We start from the raw sequence: 18,406 nt of genomic DNA on the forward strand, positions 1-18,406 counted from the left end.
ACGTACCTACTGTCAGCAAACGCATTAAACACATTCGGCCCGATTCGAACAATACTTATAAGAAGTCACAGCGGTACGTCACCGATCTGTCAGTGTAAAAAGTGACATTTCTTCACCCAAAAAACGTCACTTTGACACTGACAACGGTATGGTACCGTTGTGACTTCTTATAAGCATTGTTCGAATTGGGCCGATTAAATAGTCAAACAAAAGTACTCACCAGCCGTTGATGACGCCCTCGACGTTGAGCATGGGCACGATCTTGAACACGTACTTGGCGCGCAGCGAGGCGGCCACGTCGGTATCGCCGAGCAGGCAACTCAACGTGCCGTCCATCACCCACGACGCGTTGCTCTCGCCGGGGTGCACGCGGGCCGTTAGGAAGATTATTTCTCTGTCCTGCAACATTAATTAAACCTTTAATGAATATTTATATGAATACATGCACGATATTTATAGTAAGAGTAGGGTTGTATCTGTCTACCGTTCTTCATCAAGTCTCATCTACTCAAAGGTTAACTGGAAGAAATCCCTTAAAGGGATAAGTTCGCCTTTGTACTGCCTATTTCTGTGCCATATTTGTGTTCTATGTCTTTGTACAATAAAGAGTTTATACATACATACATAAAACTTTATCGAATGCATACAACGTCTATAGTTGTGTTCCTCAGGGATCAGTGTTTGGACCAATCATGTGTTTGGCATATTTATAACAGATTTGAAGTGTGTAGTACAGTCGGAACTGTCAATATTTGCTGATGATACCAAAGTTATGGGTAATCCATCAGTAACTTATAATATTATCCAGTGATTTAGATCGCATAGTTCAGTGGACTAAAGGCTTGCTTATATCACTAAATGCTGACAAGTGCACAGTTCTGCACATAGGGAAAACAAACCCTAAACTAAATTACCACATTGACTGTTCCCCTACAAGCAGTAGCTAGTCAAAGAGACCAAGGCATCACTGTTTCACATAACTTGAAATGGGACTCGCATATCACCAAAATCACCAAGAGAGCAAAATTCTATGCTGTATATGATCCGGAAAGCATTCCATGTAATTACTAAGGACCTATTTATTGGAATATACAAGTGATACCTTCATTCTTTACTCGAGTATGCATTTCAGATATGGCCCCCTACTTAAAAAGGACATCACATTGCTGGAAAAAGTTCAGCGAAGAGCAACTAAAACGGTTGCTTTATTGAAAGACAAGCCATGTGAAGAACGGCTTCAGGAACTAGGTCTTACAACATTGGAGGACAGAAGGAAGCGAGGCGATCTTATTGAGACATACAAAATCTTGTCCGGACACTACAATGTTCCAAATATTAAAGGCCTACACTACACATATCAAGCCAGAATGTAAGGTTGAGTTGAGAGGACACTCTAAAACACTTGTCAAACCTTCGTATGCTAGCAACCGTAGGAAACACTTCTTGCCGAATCGTGTGGTAAATGTGTTGAATTCTTTACCAGAAACTGTAATGTTGTTAGTGCACCGTCAGCGAACATTTTCAAAAATAGACTGGATACGCATTTTAGAACTTTAAAAACTGAAAAACAAAATACAAGTGCTCGATATACACGCATCGCATCAGCTTCAAGAGCTGCTAGTGTATCATAATAAATAATAATATCATATAAATTACCTACATCTAATTATGAGAACACAGGGGTCGGTAAGCAGAAATCAAGACGATTCACTAGATGCTGCACTGGTTAAAAAACCAACCTTCAACCTCAAATCAAATCAACCTTCTAAAAATAATTTATAGAGGTATAAACTGACCGCAATCGGGTTAGTTGGCGTATCGTCGGCGGATATCGTCAGCAACGGCACCTCGTTGTTGTTGAGGGAGTAGCAGAGCGGCTCCGCCCGCAGGTACGCGTTCGGCGGCAGCTGCAGACTCCGTTGCCAAAGTTTGGTCTGTCATAAAGATGAGATGTCTGTGGTAAATTGTTAACTTTATGAAGGAATATTATATGATATTATGGTTCCAACAGGCATTATAAATATCAATCTCAAAATAAAAGAAATGCTGAACAACAGGATATTTAAGATCTCATACTCAATTGTATGATAAGTAGGTATTCAGGGTTTTTGCAAACAGGGAGTTAGTGCCAAGATGCCATTACTAAAAATTACTTTAGGACGAAAGTGGAGGACCCGCGTGAAATCGCCATTTCATACAAACGTAGTACTCATTTTCTTCTCTGGAAATTAACATTATTGAAAATATTTTGACACAATTTGTCAAAACAAATTTAATTTTTGTTTGTTGTACTTACGTTTGTTTTTTTACGAAGTTTTAATTATTATAAATTAGGAGCATTTAAAAAGTTGTACGAAATCTGTTTTTCGCTCCTAATTTTTATAATAATCAAAAAATTGAAAAAAGCCAAACGTAGGGGCATAGCTATGATGAATGTTACCTATACATCAAATTCTGTAAAAATATTTTCCATAATGACAATATCCAGATAGGAAAATGGGTACTACGTTTGTATGGATAAGCGGCCATCCCTTTCCTCTTAATATCAACGATACAAAGCCAGTCTGAAAGGTCAATAAATAATTTCTAAACGACATAACTTACCATCATCATTGAATATGTGAACGGGAAATGATAGGCGAGATAGACCACGTCGTTGGTATGTGGGAACTCGATGTTGAACGTTACAGTGAGATAGCACTTGTTGTGGCTTCTCGGGCTTGCGTAGTGGTAGCTGTTGCGGTAGTAACAAATGTCTGTGCCAGCTCGCACCCAGCCTGAAATCATGCCCATTCCGAGGTAAGCTACTGGATGGTTTCTGCTTAACATTAACCTCTTGTCTATGTACGAGTATGGTAAGGACACTGACCGAAATTTTAGTCATCTTTTTAAAAAAAAATCGTGAATTTTATTTCTGCTCTATACAGCACAACCGTGTTTGATCAACACATACACATGAAAGGTTAAGCAATCTGCATAGTTGAAAATAGCAAAGCAAGTCAAAATAACTGGCGCTAGCCCGATACCATATTTTTTATGCCTAATGTCTAATATCAGAAAGTAATCATCAAGATGCAAGTAATTACCTGGTCTACCCAGAACTGCTTCCTTGACTGAGTACATAACTGGTTTCATGCCGAAATTAAATTGGCTGTCAGACTTTTCACAGTTGACGATGTTGAAGACGTACGGGCGTCCCTGTATCATGTTACGCACTTCAAAGTAGAACCACTGATGTCTTTTCGTGGAGTTCACGTCAGGCATTAGAATTAGCTCGTACTCTCTTGGACCTATCTGAAGATATTAAACATTGAAATAATAATACTATAAAAGTAATTTACTAAATAGGTATCGAGATTAGTCGTAAAAACATGTTGTCAGATGATTTTGTAGTGTAGTGGTATTGTAATTACCTGAATAGCTTTTCTCAAATTTCCAGACTCAAACCTGGATTCAAAAGACAATCGTGTCGAAAAATTATTTAATTTTGTTATTTCTTCTTCATCTGTGTTGGATAGGAAAATGCTCTCCGTACTGAAATATGAGTAATTAATTTGTAAAATATTTTTTAAATCGCGAACTGTATTGCAAATAATTTCATGCGTTTCAATGATACCTTTTTGGTGCTGAGTTATCGGATACCCCAGCCAGAGAGTTTAGCTGATCTAGATCATAGACCACTTCATTCATATAAGCTTCAGGGCTGATTGCTCTATCGACACATGATAACAGCTTGACTCTGCGAATTAATAAATTTAGTCATAGTAGTCTACATTCTGAAGTCACGGGAGCCACATGAACATAGCCACCGCCATACAATCTAACTTACGCCCTCATTTCAAGAGGATACGGGAGCTGAGATTTAAAAATGTTAGGTGAATATATCCGTCTTGTTAACAAAAGCGGCTCCTAAAACTATTGCGATAAGGACAACGCCAGGTTTAATAATTTGACACGTTAATTCAATTAGACATTATTATAACGGTACATTGTTGACGTTGCTATTGTTGAAGTTACTAATTTAATTTATGAGACTAACTAATAGGTTACTAAACTACTGATACACTAATATGTTAATTTTATTATGTTACCTTAATTATAATATGTAGACTAGAATTAATAGAATAGGACTGTACTTTTGTGTGCCCTTACAGGGTGTCATGAATTGGCTATATAAAATGTAACACCTTATTATGTCCATAACAATGCAATATTGAATAAATGACTAAATGACAGGTTATAAAAACCCTGCGTAAAAATCTCAAAAAACGAGGTTTCGTATTCGACTGTTTCCTCCTCCAAAACCCAAATGTAACGAAATTTTGAGATCTAAATGGTAATGAAATGATGCGTCGGACTGTTTTGCTTTTAAGGCTAATTGATGTTTTGAATACCATGCTTCTCTTTGCGGCCTAGTAAATTAGGCCGTTTTTGCGAATATTTGAAGTGCTCTAGCGCCTAAAAAAACAAAAATATCAAAAAAAGCAAAACAGTCCGACACAGATATTAATAATAATAATCTGTGTTGAAAAAATCATTGCTCTAGCTTCAAAAACCACGGAGGTAACAGTCGAGTGAGACCTTTGTATGGAGAGAGGACCACTCCTGTTGCCTCTTAATATTTTTTTTTATTAGGCTTAATTATGTTCAAGTACTTACTTTCTGATACGTCGCACTTACCTGCAGGCGGATCGCTCCATTTTATTTAAAGGCTCAGGATGTGCAAGGCCCTGTCCACCTATCATGTCTGGAAAGGCTACTTTCACGAACGGAATCACACTTCTAACCCGAGACGCTATTGTGCAATATACCAGCGCAAATGAGCTGAACTTTGAAAGGTCTTTGTGTATCTTTAGGAATGAGCAGGAGGATGTAGCTGAAAAATAAATAATCAGAACCGAAGAGATATTTTAATACTTTTACATACTGGGTTTCTGAGGTGTATACTTCCACATCCACATAGCTCCGCCGTCATTTTCAAAAAAGTCCAAAAACTAAATCGACAAAAAAAAACCTTAAAATTAATGGAATAGCTCACACAATTTCACGGGACGGGCGGACATTCAAAAGCATTTTTGCCCAAGCTGAAATGGGGAGGACACTTCGCTCGCACTTCGCACTCGCTCGGTAAACCAATCTCTCAATATACAATTGTTTCCATTAACTAATACTAGTCATACATCAAGTGTCACAGTTTATGATGTATAATGTTAATAAAATCTAATTAGACGGCGGATATGTATTATTGGAACTAACACTTCTATCTCTCTCTGATTTAAATAATAAATGAAAAACTTTACTCACATGTGCTTTCGTTAATTTTATTGCATGTTTGAAACAGTGTTGATGATTGCAATGGGCCGGCCATAATTGGGAATATACTGTCACATTCTGGAGTAAGCGATAAATTAAGTGAAGACAACCCGTTCTTATTTATTTGGCACTGTAGAAAATCTTTGAGAATGGATTCTCTAGAATTAGAACGGCTCTTGACTAATCTAACTTGCTTATTGTAAGAGCCAAATTCTTTAAAAAAACAAAAATATCTGAAACAAATTTAATACATATTAATTTATACTACGTACGTGCTGCTTCGTATAAATAAAAAAGTAATTTACCTTTTTAAGTCTTCTATATCTCTCTCATTTGGATTGAAAAACATTGCGCTTTGTATACTATCTGATTTCAAACGATGTGACTTCTCTACTTCCCCTTCGGTTGATTCCAGTTTATCACCATCATTCAAGTCAAGATCTGAGTATTCATCAGTGGCCTCCAGATCTAATTCAGGATCAGGTCCGTCGTCCTCAAGGTCCGAATTGATGGTCTTACTGTCTGAATTTGCTCCATCTTCATCGTCTTCGTGACACGGCCATGTTGTATTAGTACCTAACGGTAATAAACATAATACACATTTTGCGCTATATTTATTAAACAGCAGAATTTATTTCGTAATCATGTTCTCTCATTCTCAACAAAGCTTTAATTGTTACTTACTTACAAAGACGAAAATAATAATATATCTATCTAATAAGTCTCATACATACGAATTAAGTATGATCGTGTTTTCGTGAAAAAAAAACCAATAAACGCCTTACTTGATATTATAGCAACTCTTGTTAATATATAACTCTGCGATGAGCAAACCTTAATATAAACTTTCCGCTGCTGCTGGGCATAGGCAGTTTCATCTCATCCAAATAAGTTACTAGCGATCAACTTCAAGAATAGAAGTGAAGTTTAAGACCACGGCTAGGGTTAGTATATTTCAAATATTGTGTATATTATTATGTCGTGGCCAGATCTTAAAATTTATCATTTCATGGTGTGGTAATTATTTCATGAAAAAGTAACCTAACCTAACCATATCATGAAGTAATTAATTTCTCAAATGGCATTTCATGAAATAATCAAATTCTAATAATTCTATCTATCTATCTATGATCTGTCGACGACATATATAATCTTACCTTTAAGTATAGGGTTGAGGTTGAAGAGCGCAGGGCTGGATGCAGGTACGGGCAGCGCCTGGTGCTTCAGGCACAGCGTGATCACCGAGCACACTCTCGCCAGGAGCCCGTCGAACTCGGGTTCGTCCGGGCACTGCGAGCAGAAGCGATGCAGCGTCTGCACGTGCTTCTTAGTGCAGAGGGAGCGACGACCTGCTTCTGAAATTTGTATACAAACGACATAGTAAATAATAGTGATTAAAAGGTTAAGTGCTCCAGTCTTATATTATAAGCATAAATACTAAGAGAGTGTTTCTAGGTTCTTTGGAGCTAGTTATATGATTTGCTAAGAATTATCTCCTGCAACCCTTTATTTTACACTTAATGACAATGAATAGAAAATGCCCAAAAAGTGCTAACTAACAATTCGGTGCACATTTCAATGAAGCAATTTGAGATTTGTCAAACCAAGTGTAAAAATAAATGTCTAATTTTGATCTGTCACAAATAATTTGAAATATTTATTGTGTAAATACGTACTTATATTGCAAAGGTGCTGCAGCGTCCGTAAGATGTGGGCACATATTTTCAGCCTTATCCGGCCCTCGTAGCGATCCCAGCGGTCGAACACCCTGAGGAGCACGCTACAGAGGCCTGTCTTCACGATCTGCATGCAGCACACCTCTGTGTGAGTTACGCACAAGTGACTATTGCATACACATGACATGCAATCGTACTCCGACCAATGAGGATCAGTTTTGGGGCTTAGGTACCTACTTTCTTTTATTCGTTATTTTTGCAGTAAGAACTACGTAGGTACTTATATACTGAATAATTCGACTAATTCTAAACAAGTACAAAAATTCAGAATAAACATCAACATTGCACAAATTTTTGAATATACTTTAAGCTTGTTTTCGTGAGTTGATAATTGAATTGTCGCTTAACTTCGAACTCGGGTAAATCCGACTATGCGATTTTGGTATTAAGAGAAGGTAATAGGGTAGATATTTGCTATTTACCCAAATTTGAAGTTAAGCGACACAATCAAGATAAAATATCACAATTATCACATAGCAAGGTATCACGCAGCTTTCTTATGTCGACACCGGTATCTAAAACCTCATTGGTTGAAGTATCGATTTTAATAGTAAATGAACATTCCTAGAGCACTATTCTGTGTGTTGCCGATCGATTCGGTAAATTATCATGCGAATTGATCCAGTGACATTACTCATTGTACTGATTACTCGGGCGTTTTGTGTTTTGAAAACAGCAATGAAATTTACTATCGTGAAATTAACATTGACATATTTAGTCACATTATGACAAATTTCTGAACCAATTATCGAAATTGAATTGTTGTTGTGTGTGTGTGAGAGAGAGAGTTGTTGATTGTTGTTGTTGATTGTTGTTGTTGATCTGGTGAACGATGAGTGTTGGTAATAGAACAACACCAACGGTAAAAATTGGACGAAGTAATTAGCGTGACAATGCCGTCACTAGTGTAGTAGGACCCGAGTCATGCTAATGCAACTTAGAATAATAAAACCTAGAAGACAAGTATGGACACCTGTATTGAAGTGAAGCTGCGGACTGCTCAGAAGTGCTCTGTTTACTCGATTATTGTATGAGCGAGCGATATACTTAGAAATAGAGGGTTCTAGGTTTTTTATTCTCAGTGGCAGGTATATTCATGTATTGTCTCAAATTTTGTGTGACGGTGGATGACTCAACTGTTCTTGCTGAAATAGTCGATGGCGTCGAGGCAGAGGCGCAGGCGCGCCGTGGGCATGAACCCTAGGCTCACGAGCACACGCTCGTACGTCGTCACCACTCCGTCGCGGATTAAGATGGCTGTGGTCACGGCTGGAAACGGGATGTTAAAAACAACATCATTTAAGAGGAAAAGGAGGCTAAAGACAGAACGATTTTATTATACTGATAATACAATTACACACAATATAGCACACGTAACTATAATAAATAGATATAAAATGTCGGCTTAGACTTAGTTTACTTTGACTTTTTCTTTGGTCTTGCGTTAAGGTATTTATTTATTTTAGCGAAGTTAACTATAGTTTAAAAAATAGTAAATTGAAAATGATTTTACCACATCAATATGAATGAAAGGATATTATATTACTCACAATTCTTGGCTAGTTGTTTTAAAATAACTAGTAGCGGGAAAATTAGTTTATTGTCTGTGTAATGTCCTTTGAATATAAGATGCATAGTTCTAACACAACCCAGTGTCCTTACTTTGTTTGCAAATTTTGGATCTGAAACAGTAGATGTTCAGTAAGCTCAATGTCAAATATAAAATATAATTTACAATATAAATAAACGTATTAATAAACGGTTTTTCAAAGTAAAGGTAAATCATAATAATTCGGATATCAGAAACTAAAACTTTGTCGAATACCCCATTTCAACAAAAATCGAACTTCAATAAGAAAGAGTTATGTGGGAAATTTACTCATTCTGTTTTAAAATGTTGAAACTTGTAATGTCCACGCGGCTTAAAAAAGTTACAAAACTTATATGGCTAACTGACCCTCGGAATAACAGTGATTTGGGAGAGGTGGTTTTAGGAGACAGGAATACAAGTTAGAAATAAAAACTAGAAGGCGGAAAGGATGACAATTAGTGTAACCTCGGGAGGCAAGCGGAGCAAGGATCCAAAGGAGGTCTTGCAGGATCACTTCGGTTCCTGAGTGGCGGTCCCTTTTATCGTACATGATACCGATCAACTTCCGTATTATGATCTGGGTGCCCTTCAACGATATGAAATAGTAAGCGCACTGCATGCGGGCCAGGTTGTTCACTGGAATCAACAGAACTAGTTAGCATACCTTTAGGAGCCAGCGAGGCGAGAATCCACACTAAGTCCTGGACTATTATCTCGGCACCGACGGAGCCATCCCGTTTGCTATGGGAAGCAACGAGGTATCGGATAATTATTTGGGTGCCGTTTAACGCTATCAAGTGTTGGGCGCACTGAGACCGCGCCATGTTGTTGGCTGAAAGATTCCCATATCATCGGCAATTCAAAAAAATACAGAAAACACCTACTCAATAGTAGATGAAATTAAGAAGCCAAATACTGTTACAGGGTTCGCTCGCGGCATTCGTGCTACTACTTGTAACAAACATACATATACCAAGTATTAACTACGTGCGTATGTTAATCTTGTAGAACACACTGCAGCGAAAGACATTTGAATTAACAATCACCTCATTATTCTGTTATCTAATATTGCAATGCCAAGACTTCAATTTGTATTCACAATGTCAAGCTTAGTGAACACATAGTAAATGTCACTGGCTCGACCACTGTTGTTACTTACAAAACAAAAGTATTTACAATGTATAGAATACCTGTTGCTAAAGTTGCGGTTAGGTTAAAGCATACGTTATTTTAGTTTAAGGATTTTTTAGTATGTTTGTCGATTCCTATTTTTCTAGAGTATTGAAAAGGTATTAATTGTAGATCATGTCAAGCTACGTGCCAAGTTCTGTAAAGCATCAAACTAATTGGTCAAACTTTAAACGTGGATTTCTTTTAGGGGTCCCCCGACAGACCGTAAAAATAAAATAAGTTGACCTAAATGGGCCCACTGATTATCAGTCCGTCGGACGATACCTGTCATATCAGTTAGCACAAAAAGTTTGACAGTTCCGAACTGACAGGCCGATATCGTCCGGCGGACTGGTAATCAGTGGGCCCCTTTACAGTCTCAAATATAAAATTGAACTATGGACTTCGACATAGGAACGGCATCATATCTCACGTTCGCTTCTACTCCACCAACGGTTTTTAGTTCGACTTGAGCGTTAACTTCAAATTCCTCTTAAGTAACGAGAGATTGATTATGAACACAATCAATTGATTTTGTTATATTTTTCATTAGTTGCGTGAGCTATGTTATTTAAGCTGGTAGGGTTATTTGTCTAATGACGAAAATATAAATGTAAGGTAATATTGTTGGGTTTACATTATGCGGTCCTTGAATGTCACCCGGAGCCGATTTCATGCCGTTTGCGACCGGAGACAGTAAAACGGTCAAGAAGTTGGTACGTTAGTAGACTGATCAACCTCAACGACATGTAAGAAGCCTACTTGTGCTAACTCGGGGCACGTTCTAGAGATTTCATGTAGATAAATATAATGTCGATATATATTCATACATGTGTACACTGAAAAATCCTCGATTATTATAAAGAGGTTTGATATCATGTCTGACATCGAGCCTCTTAAGATAATAAAAGAATACCGATGCAATTTAAATCAAAATAATCATACTATGTAATCAATTATAAAATAAAAATAATAATACACGTTGAAATTTGTTTAGTGTTTTTATTTTAAAATTCAGACATAATAATATTAATTTAGGTATGTCGAATAACATAGATGTTGACAGTAACATCATATATTTGTCGATAAAATATTTTGCTACATCACTTTAGTATTCATGCCCCGAGTTAGCACAGGTATTATTATTTCTTTTATATGTTTAAACATTAAATAACTACTGAACTACGAAGAATGAAATGGACGTGGTGCCAGTAAAGGGCAAGGCTAATTAAACTGCATATATTTTATATGTACCGAATGTAACTTCTTTTACATTCGTTACTCGTCGCATTAAGTTTATTTATACTACCTATATAATGCGGAAAAAATACTACTAACAACTTAACAAAACATACGTTGTACGCGTCGGTATTATTTTTGACAAATTACCATGACTTATATTTTTTGTTTAAATTGTGACAACAGATGTCATTGCACGACGTGGATGGCCTATGTGGTTTTAGAAACTTTAGTTAGACTTGATGCCCACATTTCTAACTGTGACGTGACTGTACGCACTTATTACGGATAATAAAAAGTAGGTAATGGCATTTTAGAGACCCTAGCATTAAAAGCAACAATTCCCATGCATTAAAACTTTTAAGACTTGCAATTTAATCACAGGTGTTAGGCTCCTCCACATAGACAATTGTAAAATTTTATACACCTAACGTAATGCATCATTTTATAACTGCTGGGGAGTACCATTAGGAAGCCAAAAACTCTTGTACACAAATCACCTCAACATACCCTTTTTGAGCAAAGGATTTTTATTTTCTTTGCCTGTCTTTTTGACATCTTTCTTCTTGTTAACTGTTGCTTCATTGCCAGCTAATAAGTATACAAAATAATTCAATTCATTGACCAATTTAATTTATGAAACACGTTTATATAAATATTTGTGATGATTATCCTTAAGTCATTAAAAGCATTACAGATAGTCACCTACCTGAACATTTCTTTCCTTTTCCCTGTTTTAAACATAATGCTTCTCGTAATATAGCTGTTATATAAGTCGACGTTGGTGTGTCTCTTGATGTCTGGAATACATTTCAAACAATAAAAAAATATATACCATAACTGCAAATTTAATTTAGCACATCTTAAGTGAATGTATTGTTTTACCTCCAGGATCGTAAGAAGCATCTGAATAGCATTAGTTCTCTTGTCCCATATCTTTTCCAGTGTACATTGTCGTACTTGTTTATCTGTAACAGAAATTAATGTATGGTTGATTTCGTCTAACGTTGGACACTCAAGCTCAAAGTAAGAAAAATATCACCTTTCAGACCCTCTTTCATACGTAAGATTCTGCGTTGTTGTGTGTCTACAAAAGATCATTACTAAGTAAGTAGTGATGAAAAATAGTTTTAGTGGTTAATGCACAATTGCACATTAACCGTTTAAACACCTACTACCGAAACAAGGTCATGTAAAGACACTCGTCGTCCGCGTGACCCATATACATATAATGAATGAATGGCCGCCTATCCCTAAAATACACAATATAATATATATACATTTTTATAGACGTATTGACAACGCCCGGAAGAGCTTCTGCAATGGTCCATGAAGGCGCTATTTAAGGTTGACGTTCTCCTGTGTCTCAAGCGCAAACTCATCGACATAATTATGTATCCTGCCTATCCTAACCTATGGCGCTCAAACATGGTCATTAACTGAGGCGTTAAAGTACAAACTCAAGGTTTGCCAGCGAGCGATGGAGCGCAGTATACTAGGTGTTCGCAGAACTGATAGAATACTGCGCTCCAGAACTCGAGTTGTAGATGTAGGTGTCCAGACCGCTAAGCTTAAGTGGTACTGGGCTGGGCATGTCTGCTGCATGCACCCTGAAAGGCGGGCCAAAATGGTTACCGAGTGGGACCCACGGAACACCATAGACACCGGACTGGCGGGAAACTACGAACGACAGGGTCGAGTGGAGGAAACGAGGGGAGGCCTTTGCTCAGCAGTGGGACACTAAATTAGGCTAATAAAAAAAAATACATCAGTTTTTTTATATTGTGATATTTGAGATAAAGTTAACAAAGTGGCTCTACGCAAACGCAAAAAGTCAAGTTCGGTATTTAGATATTAGGTCTATTAGCCTTATCTCTTAATTATTGTTTATTTTCCTAATCGTATAGGTATATTTCAATGTTTAAAATACCAAATATATAATATATGTTCTTGTAAATTGTACTTAGGTTTTAATTGGTCGTGTATACCGACGTTAACGTCACCCCAGAATCGTACGCTATTAAAAAAAAGGCATACGAGAACTTAATTATAATTTAAAGATATTGATGATATTTAGAAATTTTAGGTTTACGAAGTAAACAAGTGCTGTAGGGCCAATGCGGGGAGAGGAAGCGGCCTCGCGGGCGCGATGACCGCGCGATGGAACGCTTCCGCGAGATCCGAGATGCTTTGTTCTGTCACAACTGGAGCACAAAGAAGGCCGTCTAGTGGTCTTTCCAATACATCGAGATCTAAAATTATCTTCGTAAATAACGATAGGTATGTACTTTATAATTGCTCTATAGGCCAAGTCAACATCACAGCGTACGTTGGTCCACGGACGAGTTTTAATAACGTATGCCAAAGTCAATTATACGTTCGAAATACTTTGAAGGTGTGCAGTTAGTGTTTTATTGAGGATTTCAGAAAAAAAGTAGGTATCAACTTATTGAATTTGAGATCTAGATCTAGATATCCTAGACAAACCTACTTTGAATGGCAATCTCTTTTTGCAATAACTTTCAAGGTAGAATCCATAAATTTGACCGGTAGATGAAGAGAAAACATATGCTAATGTGTGTTTACAAGTTGTAAAGCAGTCAACACAATAAAACAATCAATCACTGTATTTAATGTTAAATACTTTATCAAGCGAAAGCACGCCAAGAATTGAGGAAGTGTCTATAAACTAGCCCAAGTGGATGGATGTTTATGTACGGTCCAATAATGCAGTAAATGGCCTAGTGGGGCTGCGACAATGACAGCCCGTTTCAGTCGCGGGGTTGGCGCGCTGCCATCGGGATCCGCAGACGTCATAATCTCCTCTAAACATCAAACATTCAATACCAAAACACATTATGTTCAACATCAGATTCGTTCCAACCTGAGTCATATATCAAATCAATAAAGTTTTAAATAACATATGGTTACGACATCACTTGATACTATTTTGCAGTGTTACATCAAAAACCAAAACACAGTTTCTATATATAAAATGCTGATGCTATAGCAACAGCAACAAACGGACGGAAGCTCAGAATATAAATGTTAATTATGCTATTAAAGTGCTATAGCTCCCGATGTAAACAGTTACCTACGCAGTGACTAGAAAACCTAGTTCGTATATTGGTTCCTAATTTTGTGCATTGTGTTAACTTTTAGTACAATCTTGAACATAACAACCATTAATTGACAAAATAATTATCTTCTAATATATTTATAACGGCGTTTTTCATGAACTATTCTTATATTTAGCACCTTTCTTGTCAACTTTTCTTAAATGTTGGTGTGTAAAATACCGTGCATCATATCTTGCAAGTCATCATATCAAGTCTGTATGCCCCTAATGGTTACGGATGTCCAAAGTTTAGATATATGTAAGGTACTTGAGGGTAATAAGGCCTACCTAAGGGAGTTTGTTCATAAAATGAAAAACAGCTGATTTAACCAACATTTTTCAATTTTAATGAGTTCTTTAAGTAATTCAAACACTACAAAATGAACAAAAAAAATGGCAGCTTAAACCGTAAACAAAACCACAATGAAAGGATTTTAAAAACCTTACTAATAGGCTTTATTTGACGCTGGTAGAGTAATAAGGCCTAAGGCTGGCCTGAGATTTTAACAATTATAATTTTTATTTTACCATCCACCACCCCACTAACCCGTGGTTAACCGGTTAAACCGTTAACCCAGTGTCAAATTGTACTGGTAACCATGGTGACTCCAGGTTTAACCCTTTAACTCCGGGTTAGTGAATGGTTCAAGTGTATGTGAAAATTGAGTGAGATAATCCCGAATTAACACCCAAATTTATCAGTACAATTTGCTAAGAAAACTGCCAATATACATAACAATACTCAGTCTGAGAGATATACCTACTTACAAAAATTATAATCAAAATATATAAAAATTTTGGTAAATAAAAAACAAAAATATTTATTTTTCCATGACTCATGTCGGCCCGTTATTCCCCATATAGGATAATAATGCCTAAAGGTAATTTTTGTAGGCCTTTTTACCCACAGGTAGCTAATGTAAATAGAAAAGGATAAAAAAAAAAAGAAATTACCTATATAACATGGTATTCACTCAATATTGTCTTCGGTTACCGCGATAGTTACTCATGAAATAAAACTATGAAAACGGATTATATACGCGATACAATCCGTTTTCATAGTTTTATTTCATGACGTTTTCACTCATTTAGCACAATATAAGAGATAAATAAGAAAGTAAATGATCATAAATTGCCATTGATGAGCGTAATATTACAAAAAAAAATACTAATCATTTTTTTGGCCCAATATTTGTTAAGGCCGTTCCGTCGGTTTGAAGCTATCACTGTCGATTTTTATTTATTTAAAAACGTTAGTTACCTTGCAACATCGAAATTCGAAAGTTGTCAAATTAGAATTTAAGTTAAGATTGTTTTTTCTTCTTTTATTTATTTATAGTGTCACATAATAAATAACCGAGTAAAGTTTGATTAAAAGTACGAGTTAGAGGTTACTTTGGGAATGAATTGTATCGAGCGAAGTGTCATAATTCGTGTATCGGAAGCTGTGTTATTAAAGATAATATAATCAAGAACTACATATATAATATCAACGTCTCTTAGAAAAATATTATCATATAAGGAAATTTTTCGCCTTTTGGCTCAGGGAACTGCCTTAGTGCTACGAGGCAAAGGCAACTTTTCACAACAGATTACGCAATACTGGCGGCCGGGCGACTACTTAGCACAATCGGATTAAGACTAACTGCGAAATCTCTAGAACAGTCCTGAAATTTGGAATGTATATATTATTAAAGGCCCCTTTTTCATATCCACTTGGGGACCTCGAGGAATCGCAGCCATCTTGGAAAATGTGTACCATCTTGGAGAAATTCACGTTTTAGTGTAAATCTACGTTTTCTAAGAACAACATTAAAGCTTAATAAATCTTACACAAAAAAGTTTAGATATCTGCGGAAAAAATACATCTTGTTATAGAAAATATACACGTCCTACCCCCGTATCGACATTTTACTCGACTGCGACTTAACCAGAAAGTAGGGTTATGGGTACTAATGATTCAGTACACCCTGTAGCTTAGGATACCGGACAGATTTTTAAAAATGACGTATAGGTAGATTTCTCTTGCAATTCACAACCTGTTTACACTTGTTTTATTACAGAAAAACCAATACAGCTGCCTTGAAAGGACGCCGAATATTAAATCATATTTGTACTTCTAGCGCCTAAACTATTGAACGAATTTCAATAAAATACACAACAGTAGATCCATAGTTGCTACACGAGTGCTATACAAAAATACAAAAAGAAATATACAAATATAGTGCAAATTTACTAAAATTAACGGAGAAAAAATGTTTAGGGCTAAATAATGTGATTGCATTAAATGGGGTGTGACAATAGTGACAGTAATTAAATTTGACACCCACAATTTCTGGGATCCCTGTTTGCGTGTCTTAAAATTTGAGCTTCGGGGACTACGGGGATCAGACGGAATATATATATTTTTCGTTTTTTCGTTTTTTCTCTGTAGCTATGGATTTTATTTGATTATCGTGTATGGCAAGAAAGAAATCAAAAAGTTGTGCTAATTGATCTCCTACTGACGTTTTATTCAAACAAAACTCATGTGTGGACGTGAAAAAGGGGCCTTTAATTTATATATACATATATACCAAATATTAGGACTGTTCTAGAGATTTCGCAGATAGTCTTAATCCGATTGTGCTAACTAACGAGAAAGTATTCACTTTTTGTTCCTAGACCTAGATCGTCCACTAAGTGTCACCTGACAAGACCACGGACGTGTCCGCACATTTTAAACACGATTTTGGCAAGTTAGGCCTTATATATAACCCGCTACTTCTCATTACCCTCAGGTACCTTAGGTACTTTTAAAGCTAAGAAATGATGCGAAGTACGTCATTTGGCATTTGACGTTATGAGTAGGTACTTAGATAGGTACTTATGCTAGAAAATCAGATTTAGTGTTTTTTCAAGAAGCTTTGTAAGTTTCGAAAACAAAAGCAGTTAATTGTTCCTAGCTTATGCTACGAGCAGCAAATGTGATAGACTATCAGCTACGAGAAATTATAGATTGATTAATTTTTAGGTTCCATGCCGAAAATAAATACCATGTTCAAGAGTAGGTAACACTAATATTGTGCAGCGAACGAGCAGGAACAACTGATCGGCCGCATCAGTAGTTATAGTTATGATCAGCAATCATAATCGTACATAGCACGCGACTCATTAACGATACGGATGGTGCCAACAACGTCGCGCTGTAAACATAGTCTGTTTCGGACCACTCGAGGTGCCAACTGAACTAGGAATCAGATTGGCGGACATAACGTAGACAAATTATAACCAGGGGCAGAGTGGTACAGCGTTATTTTTTTGTTGTATTTTTATCCGCTGTAATGCGCTTAAATTTAAAAAGCTCAGCGATAAAAAGACGTTTTTATGAGTAGGGGCTGTAGCTAAGATGACAATCGTATATCGACAAATGCCATTCGAAAAGTAAACGCACGCACGTAGGACGATTGACAACGAAAAGTGACTTGATCAGTTCCATACATGATTTACAGACACAGCACATTACGAAAACTTGATTGATATCTTGTTGACAACTTTACATCGCTACTACATACAAATGCATTGCCAATTAATTATTGGATCTTTGATGGCAATAAAATAAAGCAGACTACATATATATCTCCTGCAAAGAGCAAGGTTAATAAGAATAATGGTTCAGAAAGCATCAAGTGCAGCTTCTTTCACATTCGTTACCCGCCAGTCGTCATCGCTACGTTATCCTTATTTTTTGTAATACGGAAGGAAACCTTTAAACGGTATTTATCTTTTTTAAATTCATTCGTGCGAGGATAAATTAAAAACATGTCTTTCATTTGGATTGTTTCTATGGAATGACCTATCTATCTATAGGTATACGGATGCCCAAATTGTTGTATGTACAGTCAACTGCAGAGAAAAGCGACCCTCCCTTCATACAAGTTTCTATGCAAAGTTGCTAAGCGAATAGTATTGCTGAATGCTGCCTGAACATAAATTGCAAGTAACTAGAATGCATAGAAACTAAGTGCAATAGATAGGTATATACGCCACTTTCAATTGATGCATGGCGTTTGGCAACCGTTCAACAATTACAATATGTCAATTTTAAGTAATCGTTCCGTATAATAAAATAAACGACACGAGAAATGAACGGATAGAAAAGGTTGTTTTTATTATCAACTAACGAGAAAAAATATATATATAGTTGAGTATAGGTATGACTTTGGTTTGTAATTAATCAAGAGATCAGTTTAAGAAAAC

At 36.5% G+C, this 18,406-nt stretch overlaps 1 protein-coding gene across 8 annotated transcripts in view; it reads right to left on the reverse strand.

The window, feature by feature from the left end:
* The window catches only part of LOC134755750 (cytosolic carboxypeptidase 1-like), a 136,938-nt gene that overhangs the window by 101,395 nt on the left and 17,137 nt on the right, over positions 1-18,406 (reverse strand). For 3 of the 8 annotated variants that reach the window (XM_063692310.1, XM_063692308.1, XM_063692311.1), the window contains 17 exons: positions 11,935-12,017; positions 11,759-11,849; positions 11,560-11,640; positions 9,305-9,472; positions 8,600-8,731; positions 8,187-8,318; positions 6,990-7,133; positions 6,471-6,668; positions 5,619-5,889; positions 5,305-5,546; positions 4,681-4,876; positions 3,617-3,739; positions 3,414-3,534; positions 3,087-3,294; positions 2,605-2,777; positions 1,797-1,934; positions 221-399 (listed from right to left, as the gene is read on the reverse strand). In XM_063692310.1, the coding sequence (XP_063548380.1) occupies positions 221-399; positions 1,797-1,934; positions 2,605-2,777; positions 3,087-3,294; positions 3,414-3,534; positions 3,617-3,739; positions 4,681-4,876; positions 5,305-5,546; positions 5,619-5,889; positions 6,471-6,668; positions 6,990-7,133; positions 8,187-8,318; positions 8,600-8,731; positions 9,305-9,472; positions 11,560-11,640; positions 11,759-11,849; positions 11,935-12,017 (2,680 nt within the window). Of the gene's footprint in view, positions 1-220; positions 400-1,796; positions 1,935-2,604; positions 2,778-3,086; positions 3,295-3,413; positions 3,535-3,616; positions 3,740-4,680; positions 4,877-5,304; positions 5,547-5,618; positions 5,890-6,470; positions 6,669-6,989; positions 7,134-8,186; positions 8,319-8,599; positions 8,732-9,105; positions 9,277-9,304; positions 9,473-11,559; positions 11,641-11,758; positions 11,850-11,934; positions 12,018-18,406 lie in introns of those variants that run through there. The other 5 variants (XM_063692312.1, XM_063692313.1, XM_063692314.1 and 2 more) reach the window with 5 other exon arrangements.

Source organism: Cydia strobilella, chromosome 3, assembly GCF_947568885.1.
Source record: "Cydia strobilella chromosome 3, ilCydStro3.1, whole genome shotgun sequence".
Taxonomy (NCBI): Eukaryota; Metazoa; Arthropoda; class Insecta; order Lepidoptera; family Tortricidae; genus Cydia; species Cydia strobilella.